The 15,013-nt window shown below is 38.7% G+C and overlaps 1 protein-coding gene across 3 annotated transcripts in view; it reads left to right on the top strand.

Moving 5' to 3' along the window:
- Positions 1–15,013, top strand: part of Kiz (kizuna centrosomal protein) — a 125,934-nt gene that overhangs the window by 76,258 nt on the left and 34,663 nt on the right. For all 3 annotated transcript variants that reach the window (XM_045156476.1, XM_045156477.1, XM_045156478.1), the window contains one exon: positions 9,747–9,840. In XM_045156476.1, coding sequence (XP_045012411.1) covers positions 9,747–9,840 — 94 coding nt within the window. The remainder of the gene's footprint in view (positions 1–9,746; positions 9,841–15,013) is intronic.

Genomic DNA, 15,013 nt, shown 5'->3' on the forward strand with positions numbered 1-15,013 from the left:
ATTTACTGATCAGTTGGTGTGTTTTCACATTTGAGAAATCTAGACAGAGTCAGAAAAAGGACATTATTAAGGTTTGGTAGAAACCTCATGGCTGAGGTGGCTTTCTATCACATAAGTTGGAAGTTTTTAAATAAGGGATTTTAATGACTTGTCCCATTTTATTCCAGCTTACATCCTATAAAACCATAGCAGGGTATTTCCCAAATATAGGAGAAGGCATAGCCATCCAGGTACAGGAGAAACTTAGAATGTCACACAGATCAGGTCAAAAGACTCTCCATATCATGTAGTAGTTAAAATACTGAGTATGCAGATTTTAAAAAAGAATATTTAAAAGCTTTAGGGAGAAACTCTTAAGTCACATATGAAGACAAATGCATCAGAATAACAGGTTTTTTAGCAGAAACTCTAAAAGCTAGGAAGGCATGGAATATTGTGTTACAAGTTCTGAAAGTAACTGTTGACTCAGATTGCTATACCCAACAAAGCTGTCTTTGATAATTGGAGGAAAAAGAAAACCTGTCCATGATAAACATAAACTAAAAGAATACATGAGCACTAAGCCAACACCACAGAAGATACTTGAAGGGATCCTACACAGACAAATATAAACACACCCATGAGGCTACAGGAAAGAATGAACCTCATTTGAACAGTAAATAACCAAATGAGGAGCACATTTTAGCATGCAAAGCAATTTTTAACAGATACAAGAAAATTGAAGTAGCTTTTTGTAGTGTGATCACAATTGAATAAAAGTAGAAATAAAAAGCAAGAGCAACTACAGAAAATACACAAACTCATGGAGATTGAACAATACAGTATTGAATGATGAATGGGGTCATTGATGAAAACAGTAGGGAAATTAACAATTCCTGGAATCAAGTGAGAATGAAAGCATAACATGTAAGAACCTGTGGAATGCATTGAAATAAGTTCTAGAGGGAAGCTTATAGTTACAAATGCTCACAGTTAAATATCAGAAAAGACTTCCGGTTAAGATGGCGGCGTAGGTACCACGCCAAAGCAGCCTAGGGGGGAAGAAGACCAAAAAAACTCAGCAAAATACACGCTTTTACTAAAAAGTGAGGTGTATAGGAAATTGAGGCGGCAGCGGAGAAGTAGAAGAGTTATAGAGCATCCAGAGCCCGCACAGGCGGGAAAAGCGGCTCCAGCGGCTCAGGCAGCTCGGCCAAACGTCGCAGCCGCGGCACAGCAGAAAACCGCCAGACCAGCTCGAGCCGCAGGAAAAGCCAGGTGCGGGATTTTCCCCTCACACCGCGCTCTCCGCAACTCAGGAAACGTGAGGGGAGAGCGGCAGCGAGCAGCGGAGAAGACCGCGAGGTAGAACACGTGGAGCAGCGAGACAACCAGAGCAGCCGCGGCTCCCTCCCCTCCCCCACCGCCTGAGCCCAGCTCCAGCGAACACAGCAGCGGCCCGGGACCCGGCCACGCCAACTTGGGCTGACGGCGGGACCCAAGCAGGAGCAGAGTTCGGCAGCAACTTCAGCGGCTCCAGCACCGGTACCAGCGGCCCCAGCAGCAGCGGACCCAGGAGCGGCAGCGGCGGCAGATCCCGCAGCAACGGCTTCGGGGGGAGCAGCAGCGGTGGTCACGGCAACGGCAGCTTCAGCAGCGGTGGTGGCTCCGGTGGTGGCAGCTATGAGAGCAACAGAGGCAGCAGCAGCGGCTCGGTTTGCCCTGTAGGAAAAGCAAGTGCCCAGCTCCAGAAATCAGAACAGCAGCCCGACGACCCAGGCAGCAACTTGACTGAGACCAAAATCACCCAAGGTAACTGGGATTGCACCAGGGAAGGGTCTCACTTGGTCACAAGCTGACTTGGATCCCTCAACAGACCAGAAATATTAACCTCTTCGTTGATAGAAGATCTGGTCATTATAATAACTACTCTTGCATACATACTCGGGGCTGTTTTTGATTGAATGTGTACAGTGTTTAGTTAAATTTTAGAATCTACCTGTATTTTATTCCACTCAGCCTGCTTGAATACTCCTATAGCAGGGAATCTCAACCCCTAAGAACATCTTTGTAGATACTCTGAGAGTCTTAAGAGCCACACCTAATACCTTAAGGTCCTACCCTGAAAATATATTACATCAAATCAATTGATACAGCTAAGAATACACAGCTAGCTAGAAAATCCAAGCATTAACTTAATCCAAGATGCAAAAATATATACATTATAACACAAGAAACACTAAAAAGCAAGATGATATAAATCCACCTAAAAGTATTAATGCATCAGAAATGTCCTCCAGAGAGAAAGAGTTAGAGGAAATGCCTGAGAAAGAGTTCAAAAGAATAATTATAAATATGTTCAAAGAGGTCAAAGAACACATGAAAACAATCAAGGAAGAAATCAAAGAGGAAATCAAAGAGGAAATCAAAGGAATCAAAGAAGAGGCAGGACACCAATTTAATGAAATAAAGAAGGCAATACAAGACATCAATAGGGAAATAGAAATAATAAAGAAAAACCAGTCAGAATTACTAGCAATGAAGAACACAGTTAATGAAATAAAAAACTCTGTAGAAAATCTCACCAGTAGGATGGATGAGGGAGAGGACAGAATATCTAAGCTAGAAGACCAGGTGGCAGACCTAATGCAGTCCAACAAAGAGAAAGACAAACTTATAGAAAAGTATGAGTGGGAATTTCAAGATATTCGGGACACTATGAAAAGATCCAATATAAGAATTCAGGGCATAGTAGAAGGAGAAGAACTCCACTCCAGAGGCATAGTAGGCATCTTCAACAAAATCATAGAGGAAAATTTCCCCCAAATTGGGAAAGAGGTGCCAATACAGATACAGGAAGCCTTTAGAACCCCAGCCAGACAAAACCCAGAAAGAACCTCCCCTCGCCATATTATAATCAAACTTCCAAACACACAAACCAAAGAAAAATTATTGAAAGCAGTTAGAGAGAAAAATCAAGTTTCCTACAAAAGCAAGCCCATCAGGAATACAGCAGATTATTCAACACAAACTTTTAAAGCCAGAAGGGCTTGGAGTGATATATTCCAAGTTCTGAAAGATAACAACTGTCAACCAAGGTTACTTTATCCTGCAAAGTTATCCATTCAAATAGATGGAGAAATAAAGACATTCCATGACAAAAGCAGGTTAAAGGAGTATTTGAAGACAAAACCAGCTCTACAGAAAATACTTGATAGAATCTTCCATGCTGAACAAAAGGAAAAGCACACATATAAGGAACCTAGAAAAAACAAGCTATACTCAAATACCAGTTAACAGAAGAGAGCACAGATAGAACCGGTAACACACACACACACACACACAAATGGCAAACATAAATACACACCTTTCAATAATATCTCTTAATATCAACGGTCTCAATGCCCCAACGAAAAGACATAGATTTGCAGACTGGGTTAAAAAGCAGGATCCTACAATTTGTTGTCTCCAAGAAACTCACCTTTCTACAAAGGATAGACATTATCTTAGGGTGAAAGGTTGGAAGACGGTGTTTCAAGCAAATGGGCCTAGAAAACAAGCAGGGGTTGCTATCCTAATATCAGACAGGGTAGACTTTAGTCCGACGTTAGTCAAGAAAGATAAGGAAGGTCACTTTATATTGATTAAGGGCACACTCCAACAGGAGGACATTACAATCCTAAACATATATGCACCTAACATGAGGGCTCCCAAATTCGTCAAACAAACACTATTAGAACTAAGGTCACAGATAACACCAAACACAGTGGTGGTGGGTGACTTTAACACCCCACTCTCATCAATTGACAGGTCATCCAGGTAAAGAATAAACAGAGAGGCATCTGGACTAAATGAGGTCATAGAAGGAATGGACCTAACAGATATATACAGGACATTTCATCCAAAGGCTGCAGAATATACATTCTTTTCAGCAGCACATGGAACATTCTCTAAAATAGACCATATATTAGGACACAAAGCAAATCTTAACAAATTCAGGAAAATTGAAATAATTCCTTGCATTCTATCTGACCACAATGGAATTAAACTACAAATCAGTAGCAAGAAAGGCTATAGAGCATACACAAAATCATGGAAACTAAACAATACACTACTAAATGATGAGTGGGTCAATGAAGAAATCAAAAAGGAAATCAAAAAATTTATAGAGTCAAATGATAATGAGAACACAACATACCAAAATCTCTGGGACACAATGAAGGCAGTTCTAAGAGGTAAATTTATAGCCTTAAGTGCCTATATTAAGAAATTAGGTCGCAAGTAAACGACCTAATGCTTCGCCTTAAAGCCTTGGAAAAAGAAGAACAAGGCAAACCAAAAATTAGTAGACGGGAAGAAATAATAAAGATTAGGGCAGAAATTAATGAAATAGAAACAAAAAGAACAATCCAAAGAATTAATGAAACAAAGAGTTGGTTCTTTGAAAGGATAAACAAGATTGATAAACCCTTAGCAAATCTGACCAAAAGAAAGAGAGAAGAGACACAAATTAATAAAATCAGAGATGAACAAGGCAACATCACAACAGATTCCAGAGAAATTCAAAAAATCATAGGGACATACTACAAAAGCATATACTCCACAAAGAATGAAAATCTGAAAGAAATGGATGATTTCCTTGATCTATATGACCTACCTAAATTAAATCAAAATGAGATTAGTCACTTAAATAGACCTATAACAAACATGGAGATCCGAACAGTTATCAATAATCTCCCAACTAAAAAAAGCCCAGGCACGGATGGATTCACTGCTGAATTTTACCAGACTTTTAAGGAAGAGCTAACACCATTGCTTCTTAAGCTTTTCCAGGAAATAGAAAAAGAAGGAATTCTACCAAACTCCTTCTATGAGGCCAGCATCACCCTGATACCAAAACCAGGCAAAGATAGAACAAAAAAAGAAAATTACAGACCAATCTCCCTCATGAACATAGATGCAAAAATTCTCAACAAAATATTGGCAAACAGAATACAAGAGTATATCAAAAAGATCATTCACCCTGACCAAGTAGGCTTTATCCCAGAGATGCAGGGATGGTTCAACATACACAAATCTATAAATGTAATACATTACATAAACGGGTTGAAGGACAAAAATCACATGATCATCTCATTAGATGCAGAGAAAGCATTTGACAAAATCCAACATCCCTTCATGATAAAAGTCCTACAGAGACTGGGAATAGAAGGAACATATCTCAATATAATAAAGGCTATTTATGACAAGCCTACAGCCAACATATTACTAAATGGGGAAAAACTGGAAGCTTTTCCACTAAAATCAGGAACAAGACAAGGGTGTCCACTGTCCCCACTTTTATTTAATATAGTTTTGGAAGTTTTAGCCATAGCAATAAGGCAAGAGACACACATAAAAGGGATACAAATTGGAAAGGAAGAAATAAAGTTATCATTATTTGCAGATGACATGATTCTATACATAAAGGACCCTAGAGACTCTACTAGCAAGCTGTTAGAGCTGATCAAAACCTACAGCAATGTGGCAGGATACAAAATAAATACACAGAAATCAGTAGCCTTCGTATATGCTAACAACAAACACACAGAGGATGAAATCAGAGAATCACTCCCATTCACAATTGCATCAAAAAAAATAAAATACCTTGGAATAAACCTAACCAAGGAAGTAAAGAATCTATACAATGAGAACTTTAAAACACTCAAGCGAGAAATTGCAGAAGACACTAGAAAGTGGAGAAACATCCCTTGTTCCTGGATTGGAAGAATATCATGAAAATGGCACTCTTACCTAAAGCAATCTACACATTTAATGCAATCCCTATCAAAATTCCAAAGGCTTTCTTCATGGAAATAGAAAAAACAATCCAAAAATTCATTTGGAATCACAAAAAACCTCGAATATCTAAAATAATACTGAGCAACAAAAAAGAGGCTGGTGGTATCACCATACCTGATTTTAACCTATACTACAGAGCCATAGTAACAAAAACAGCATGGTACTGGCACAAAAACAGACATGTAGATCAGTGGAACAGAATAGAGACCCAGATGTAAGCCCAAGTAGCTATAGCCACCTGATATTCGATAAAAATGCCAAAAATACTCATTGGAGAAGAGACAGCCTCTTCAGCAAATGGTGTTTTGAAAACTGGATAAATATCTGCAGAAGGATGAAAATAGATTCTTCTCTCTCGCCATGCACAAGAATTAAGTCCAAATGGATTAAAGACCTTAACATCAGACCGGAAACTTTGAAACTGCTAGAGGAAAAAGTAGGGGAAACCCTGAAACATATTGGTCTTGGCAAAGACTTTCTGAATACAACCCCAATTGCTCAGGCAATAAAACCACAGATTAATCACTGGGACCTAATGAAATTACAAAGATTTTGCACCGCAAAGGACATGGTGAAAAAAGCAAAGAGGCAACCTACAGAATGGGAAAAAATCTTCGCCAGCTATATATCTGATAGAGGATTAATATCTAGGATATACAAAGAACTCAAAAAGTTAAATAATAAGGAATCAAACAAGCCAATCAAATAATGGGCTATGGAGCTAAATAGAGAGTTCTCAAAGGAAGAAATACGAATGGCATATAAGCATCTAAAAAAATGTTCTACGTCACTAGTCATCAGGGAAATGCAGATTAAAACTACATTGAGATTCCATCTCACTCCTGTCTGATTGGCCACCATCATGAAAACAAATGATCATAAATGTTGGCGGGGATGTGGAAAAAAAGGAACCCTTCTTCACTGCTGGTGGGAATGCAATCTGGTCCAGCCATTGTGGAAAACAGTGTGGAGGTTCCTAAAACAGCTAGAGATTGATCTACCATATGACCCAGCTATAGCGCTCCTAGGCATATATCCAAAGGACTCATCTCATTTCCTTAGAAGTACATGCTCAACCATGTTTATTGCTGCTCAATTTATAATAGCTGGGAAATGGAACCAGCCTAGATGTCCCTCAACAGATGAGTGGATAATGAAGATGTGGTACATTTATACAATGGAGTTCTACTCAGCGGTAAAGAAAAATGAAGTTATGAAATTTGCAGAAAAATGGATGGACCTGGAAAGTATTATACTAAGTCAGGTAACCCAGGCCCAGAAAGCCAAGCGCCACATGTTCTCTCTCATATGTGGATCCTAGCTACAGATGACTGGGTTTCTGCGTGAGAATGAAAATACTTAGTAGCAGAGGCCAGTAAGTTGAAAAGGAGACATAAAGGGTGGAGAAAGGAAGGGAGGAGGATAATTAATAGGTTGATATTGTATATATGTAATTACAATGATTATAATGGGGAGGTAATATGATGGAGAATGGAATTTCAAACGGGAAAGTGTGGGGGTGGGTAGGGAGGGAATTACCATGGGATATATTTTATAATCATGAAAAATGTTAATAAAAATTTAAAAAAATATATCAGAAAAATCTCAAATAATTTAATGATATATCCTCAAATCTTATAAAAACAAGAACAAACCAAATTCAAAATCAGTAGATAGGGCTGGAGGGATTGCTCAGTGGTTAAGGTACTTGCCTGCAAAACCTAATGGCCTGGGTTCATTTCTTCTGTACCCACAAAAGCCACATTCACAAAGTGGCACATGCATCTGGAGTTTGTTTGCAGTGGCTAGAGGCCCTAGCATGCCCATTCTCTCTTTCTGTATCTTCTCTCTGTCTCTCTCTGCTTGCAAATAAATAAATAACAATTTTAAAAATCAGTAGATGGAAAGAAATAATAAAGATCAGAGAGGAATTAAGTAGAAATAGAATAGTACAATTTATAAAACAAAGAATTGGTTTTTCGAAAAGATAAAACAAGATTGGCAAACCTTAGCCAAATTAACCAAAAGAAAAAGAAGACCCATTGGGCATGCATAGTACCTGAATCCCAGCATTTAGGAGGCTGACTCAGAAGATCACAGCAAGTTTGAAATTAGCCTAGGCCAACCTGTGTGCTACAGTGTGAGACTTTGTCAGAGAGAGAGAGACCTAAACTAATAAAATTTGAGGTGAAAAGGGAGACATAACAGACACCATTGGAATTTATAGGATCATTAGGACATAATTTGAAAACCTTTATTTGAATAAGTTGGAAAATCTAGAATATGTGGAGATAGATAGATAGATAGATAGATAGATAGATAGATAGATAGATAGATAGATAGAGCGAGCGCGCGCGCTTTAGAAACCATTAAGAACACAACAACAAAATAAAAAGAAAGTTAGTTAGAGGCCAGTCTCCCTGATACACATGCATATGCATATAAAAATTCTCAATAGAGTGTTTAGCAGTGAAACATCTCTATACCACCTTACAATGCTCAGAGTCCATTGCAGAAGAGGTGGCAGAAAGGATGTAAGAGCCAAAAGGAAGGGTAGGACTGCAATTTTTGAGATACAAAATGGCCTGGATATCCATGACCTTGCAGTGCCTGGTGCTACCTACACCAAACCCTCATAATAGGAGGAAAAGATGATGATATAAAAACAAAAGAGACTAACTGAGATGGGGAGGGGATATGATGGAGAGTGGATTTGTGAAGGGGAATGTGGGGAAGGGGAGGGAATTATCATGATTGATTGTTCATAATTATGGAAGTTGTCAATAAAAAGGTTTTAAAAAATAAAAACATTTTGAATAAACTACTTGCAAACTGAATGCAACTACATTCACTATGACCAAACAGGCTTCATTCTGGGAATGGTTCAACATACACAAATTAAATTTGTCACATTAATAGACTCAAGGACAAAAATTATGTAATCATCTGAATTGATGCAGAAAGGCATTTGACAAAATCCAATATCCCTTCATGATAAAAGCACTGAAGAAAGAAGGAGAAGATCAAGGGAAATGGGGGAGGAAATAATGGAAAGGGATTATGATCAGAGTACATTATTTATGTACATGTGTGAAAACTGTTCATCAGAAAAGTTTTCAAAAATCCCTGTAGAAACTAGGAATTGAAGGACTATACCTGAATATAACAGAGTCTATTTGACAAACCTAGAGCCAATATTATACTAAATAGGAAATATCTCAAAGGATTTCCAATAAAACCAAAATAAAAGAAGGATTTTACTTTCTTCAATTTTATTCAGTATAGTGATTTAGCTAGTGTACTAAGACAAGAGAAAGAATAAAGGATAAAGCTAGCACATTTTAAAAAATGTAATTATTTGGGAGAGAATATGACATGCCAGGGCCTCTTGGTACTGCAAATGAACTCCAGATGCTTCTAGCTTTACATGGGTATATGGCAAGTGGACTCTGTCCCAGGCCACCCAGAGAACAGTCTGGATATAAATGCTTGAACTGTGCCGTGCGTATACTATTTTCCTATGCAAGGATGTTTCCAAGAGATCAGTCTGGAAGCTGTATCTAAAAACTCAGTAATAATCAAACCTCAAATAAAAAAGTGTATGTGAAGATGAAAGCAAAAGTGGGAATCTTGGGCTGGAGAGATAGTTTAGTGGTTAAGCACTTACCTGTGAAGCCTAAGGACCCCGGTTCAAAGCTTGATTCCCCAGGACCCACATTAGCCAAATGCACAAGGGGGCACATGCATCATTTGCAGTTGCTGGAGGCCCTGGCATGCCCATTTTCTCCCTCTCTCTCTGCCTCTTTCTGTCTGTTGCTCTCAAATAAATAAATAAAATTAAAAAAAATTTTTTTTAAGTGGGAATCTTGCAAGTTAATACAACATTGATGTACAATGCTGCAGTGTGTCTCTTGTTTATTCTACAGATCTGTCCAGGCATCAGATGGGGGCTTAACAAAGGCACAACTGGACAACTGTGTTGTCACCTTGAAGGAGGGTAACAATTCTCTTAAAAAAGAGGTAAGTAATGAGGCTGTTCTTTTAATTTTTTTAAAAAAGACATGGTCCAAAAGACCAGGGTTAGTCATTTTTATTTTATAAAATGATCCAAGGGCTAGAAGGATGACTTAGCGGTTAAGGCATTTGCCTGCAAAGCCAAAGAACCCAGGTTCAATTCCCCAGGACCCACGTTAGCCAGGTACACAAGGGGGCGCATGCATCTAGTGTTTGTTTGCAGTGGCTGGAGGCCCTGGAGCGCCCATTCTCTCTCCCTTCCTCCCTTCCTTCCTCCCTCCCTCTCTCCCTTTTTCCCGCCTTCCCTTTTTTCTCTGTTAGATAAATAAATTAATTAAAATTAAAATGTTCCAAGTTTATAAAAATTGCTTCTTTGCAGAAATGGTATATTCTATGCTTTATAAAAATGTTTTCAATTTATTTATTTGCAAGCAGAGAGAAAAAGTATGAGAGAAAGGGCTAGTATGGGTACACCAGGGCCTCTTGCCACTGCAAACAAACTCCAGATGTATGCCCCACTTTATAAATCAAGCTTTATGTGGATCCCTCAAACTAGGTGGAAGGTGAAGTTTGACATCTGAAATTGTCCTCTGACTTCCTTGTGGACGCTGTGACATGCACGTGCCCACACTCAGACACATACATCAACACATGCACATGCACACCCCTGAACAGTGGAGGTAAGCTGACAGTTTCTCAAGCATGTCAACATGTCAGAATAGCTGAAAAAATGCATAGTTTCAAAGAACTTTGTGAACTTTTGTGGGTTCTAAAGCTGTGTGGTTTATGCATTATGTGTGTGTGGTGCTGTGAGTTGAACTCAGGGTCTTGTGCATGCTAAGCTCTACTACTGAGCTAAATCCCCAGCCTTCATCATCCTTTCATCAAAATAAAGTATCTGAGTTGTTTCTGCATATTGAAACAATATATACATTTAGCAAATATCTCTCTCTAGATAAAATCTTAAAAATAAGTGATTTTCAAAATTTAAGAAAGCTTTGTTTAAAATTATTTGGTTCAAGGTCTAATGAAGCCCTGAAGTATTTACTTTGATCTCTTGGGTAAATGGCTAATTAAACATCCACATGTAAATGATGTTTACCTGTGGATCCCTGTGCTGTCAGCTCTTATCAATCCCTTCTCTTGAGTAAATACATCACCAAAGCCACAGAAACTCACTGTCCCCTGGAGACCAGATAAAATCTGGCAGTGACTGCATAGCCATCCTATTAGGCAATTGCATAATTGAGCTACATGCCTTTAATTCAGAAACATTTGTAATTACTTTATGTGGAAAAAAATGAGTTGGGTGTTTCATTAAAATACAGAGAGGCTTAATACTCCTTTTCTCCCAAGTGATGACTGTTTCCAGGCAGGAGAACTTGGACACAGAAGAGCAACTTACTGATGTCATCTGAATAGGTGGGGTCCTGCTCCCTCCACACACACAGGTTTTATTCACCAAGAAGACTTTGTCCCTAAATGATGGATAACTTGCTTCCTTACTCTTTTCTCCTGATCTTGCTGGCTCTTGTGATTATTTTCTCCCTTGTTTTGATTGTTGCATGAGTAAAATCCCTTCCTTTAACTTACATGTAACGTGATTATACTTGTATTTCTCTTTAAGTACTGAAAAATTATTCCACTGTCTCCAAAGGAAAGAATTTCGAGAACGAAGTAGTTAAATCTGTGTTCTGCAGATTGTTATTTGTTTCACTGCTTCTTGGTAGCTGTGTTAGTAGCAATGTTTGTCTATAAAAAGAAATTTAATTCTGTCAGAATGATTTCATACTGTTTCTTGTTGTATTCATACTATTTCTTACAGAAACCATATTGTTTTAGTGTTGGATGTGTTTTTCTTATATTTTATTTATTTATTTACTGAGTGAGACAGAAAGAGGCAGATAGAGATAAAGGGAGAAAGAGAATGGGTATGCTAGGGCCTCCAGCTGGTGCAAACAAACTCCAGATGCATGTGTCACCTTGTGCATCTGGCTTACATGGGTCCTGGGACTGAACCTGGGTCCTTTGGCTTTGCAGGCAAGCACCTTAACTGCTAAGCCATCTCTCCATCCCCCTGGATGTATTTTCTCTAAGGAAAAAAAAAAAAACAAGAGAAATAAGAAAACCAAATTTTGAAATGTCAAGCTGAACGTAAGAAAATTACCCCATTCAGTGAAATTCATAATTTATCTGCTATTAGACCTGATATAAGGAGGTATAAACACCAGAATTCTGCAGTGGGTACTATGGCATTTTATTTCCAAATCTTATCCCCTACCCTGGGAAGGTAGAGAAGCAAGGACTCACTTGTTGTTACTGACTTGGGCTTTAAATGGCTGAGAATAGTAAAACACTCTGCAGTTTCCCTTCATGGGCTCTAAAGGTATTCAATCAAAGAGGGCCTTTATTAGTAGCAGTCAAGTTTAAAACTGTGCATGTTTCATCATTCATAAGCCCAATCAGAAGGTCCATGGAAAAATAGTTGTCTGGCAATATTTTTTCTGAGGGTGAACTTGAGTTTGCAGAACCTAGTCCGGTGTGAAGCAGCTTGTTAACTCTGCTTCAGGCTTTTGTTACTTTGCAGGTGTGAGGTAGTTTCCTCACTCTTAAACAGTCTCCTTAAAATTGGGGCTTCCTCAGAAATAATGCAGATCTGGAACATCTGCAAACAATACACCTATCCTAAGATTAGGTCCTTAGTATTACAGATGGTTTCCTTAACTCTACAGAAATAGTTTTTGATTAGAAACTTATGACTGGTCCTTGTCTGAGGCTGACTTTGTCTCTGTGTATCATATTTCTTGCTTGTTAAGGACTTAGACTGTGTGTTCCTTTAATGATGCCCCATGGGGCAGATCCTCTGCTCTCCCTGTTGTCTCTATGGATCAGTAGTGTGAAGCCGTGTATTCTCATGTTGCAGTTTGACCATCCACCAAAATCTTTATAAATATAAAATACTAGTCTTTGAGAAATTAGCTGTAGAATTATCTTAACAGGTCAGTCCTTTTATAAAGATTTCTATCAAAAAATAAAGAAATCAGATTCCTGGATCCCCTGCTCCAGAGGATGCATGCACAGAATAGTGAGACCCGAGGAGATAAACGACCCCTTGCGCTTCAGCTAAGCCACAGCTCAAACCACAGAGGAACTGGGGAGACAAGTATGAATGCTGCTTCCATGCTGAACCTGATAATAAGCACCAGGGTGGAGGAGACAGACCCTGAGGATACTCAACGCCTAACAAAGCAGAAATCCAGAGGCTCCTAAAAGCATTCCACTGAAGTAGACATAAAACTCAACCACCATGGCTCAGGGAATTTTGCAGAAGAGGGGGAAGAAAGATGGTAAGAGCCACAGGTTGAGACATCATGACCAGAGGCATTCACTTCCCCCCAAAATAACTGACTGCTGCTCCCACAACACATAAACCACAACCCCATAGGGAATACCTGCAATCCCACTGAGGAGTGTCCCCAACAGAATGGTGGCAGGAACAAGGGAGAAGAGAGTACCAACACATGATGTAGCCATATGAAATATGTTGTTAATAACAATAATAAAACTGTAAGCCAGAAATCAACATTTTTCCTACAAAAAAAGAAAGAAAAGATATTCAATGGTTTTATAAATGTGCCTATTTGAACATTACACAATATATGCATGCAATGAAATATCTCATGGTACCCCATAAATATAATTTTCACATATCAAAAAAGAAAGAAATCTTGGAGGTGGATATTAGCAAAGATATATGGGGTAAAATATACAGAATAAATTCAGTTGGCAGAACACTATGGTCACCATATTATATATGTCACATGGAAAAGCAGGCTTATCACAGTGGCAGTAGTGTTATTCTTATAAGTAGACAAGGACCTTTTAGGAAGGTGCTTGTCCATGGCCTTCTGACTCATTTTGATCCTGATAACTTACATAAGGGTCTAGAAAGAAGTACTCTGAGTCACTGATAATCCAAAGTGAGGTCAGCCATCAGGGGTGAGAGAAATTATAAAGTTGCTTATTTTAGATTGCTGAAAGCATATTAATCTACATACTGCAACTATCACAGAAAGTGCAAAAATTTCAATAATCCTTAAGCAGTTTTATTTTTATTATGTGTTAAATCAAGAATTCATGTCAAGAAATTATTAGTTATAGGTATTTATTAGGTAATACAATTTAGAAATACTTGAAAATGTGTTGATTATTTTAAATTTGAGAAAATGAAAATTATAGTTTTCATTAGGTAAAAGTTTTTTTTTTTTTCACTAGGTGAGTTTTTTTAATCCATACTTTAAAATGCTTTGCACATATCCAGTATTTTTGGGCTCCAGTAGATGCCGTCAGGACAGGTCCAGAGAATACATGGATAGTTCAGAAAGGGCAATTCGGGGAGGTACTATCTGTACTTCCTTTCTCTTCCTAGTGGACCTGAGAAGCAGGTCAGCAGAGAGCTACATGTAGGCTACTGCAGCAGGCAAGATGATGGCCAGTGATGAGAGCTAGATTGGCCTGGACTTAAAGGATGGGACTCCTGTCTGAATCCCAATCTATAGAAACAGATACTGGTCAGGTCATCCTCACAAAGAGTTGTCCCAGATAAAAATGCAGGGACAGGTATTATAAATAGAAGAAATGCAGTTAGTCACAAGGACTACACCATCCATAAGCAGATCCCAGTTGCAAGGCTAATTTAACATCAAGTTCTTTAGCAAAGGACTACACTTCCTTATACACCCTTTCCCCACGAGCTTTTCTAGCTCTAATCATAAGCCATGGGCCCAAGAAGCCAGCCAGCCCTGGGGAGAGGAAAGGAAGAGAGCCTTACAGAGATGGTAGGGCCAAAAACAATAGCCTTGAAGGATCTCCCAAGCTAGATATTCAAGGCTGGGTCTCCCTTGCTCTGCTTCAGTGGTACTCCTCTCAGACCATCTTTATCTTCTTCCATGCTAATGACAAGGAATGATTATTTGCCTTGAATAATCTTTGTTACTTATTCGCTTGGCTACATATAATCTGGTAACCTTTATTCAATGCTCTTCATATTAGCTTGTGACATCACAGATCCATTCTCTCATGTTAGGCTAAATGCAGCTCCAAATTTTCTATCATCATCAGACAACAGATTGCTACCACCACTAAGGTTGAACAAATCACTACTGTTTAATAGGAAATG

The sequence above is a fragment of the Jaculus jaculus genome, chromosome 8 (assembly GCF_020740685.1).
Source record: "Jaculus jaculus isolate mJacJac1 chromosome 8, mJacJac1.mat.Y.cur, whole genome shotgun sequence".
In the NCBI taxonomy this organism is placed as follows: Eukaryota; Metazoa; Chordata; class Mammalia; order Rodentia; family Dipodidae; genus Jaculus; species Jaculus jaculus.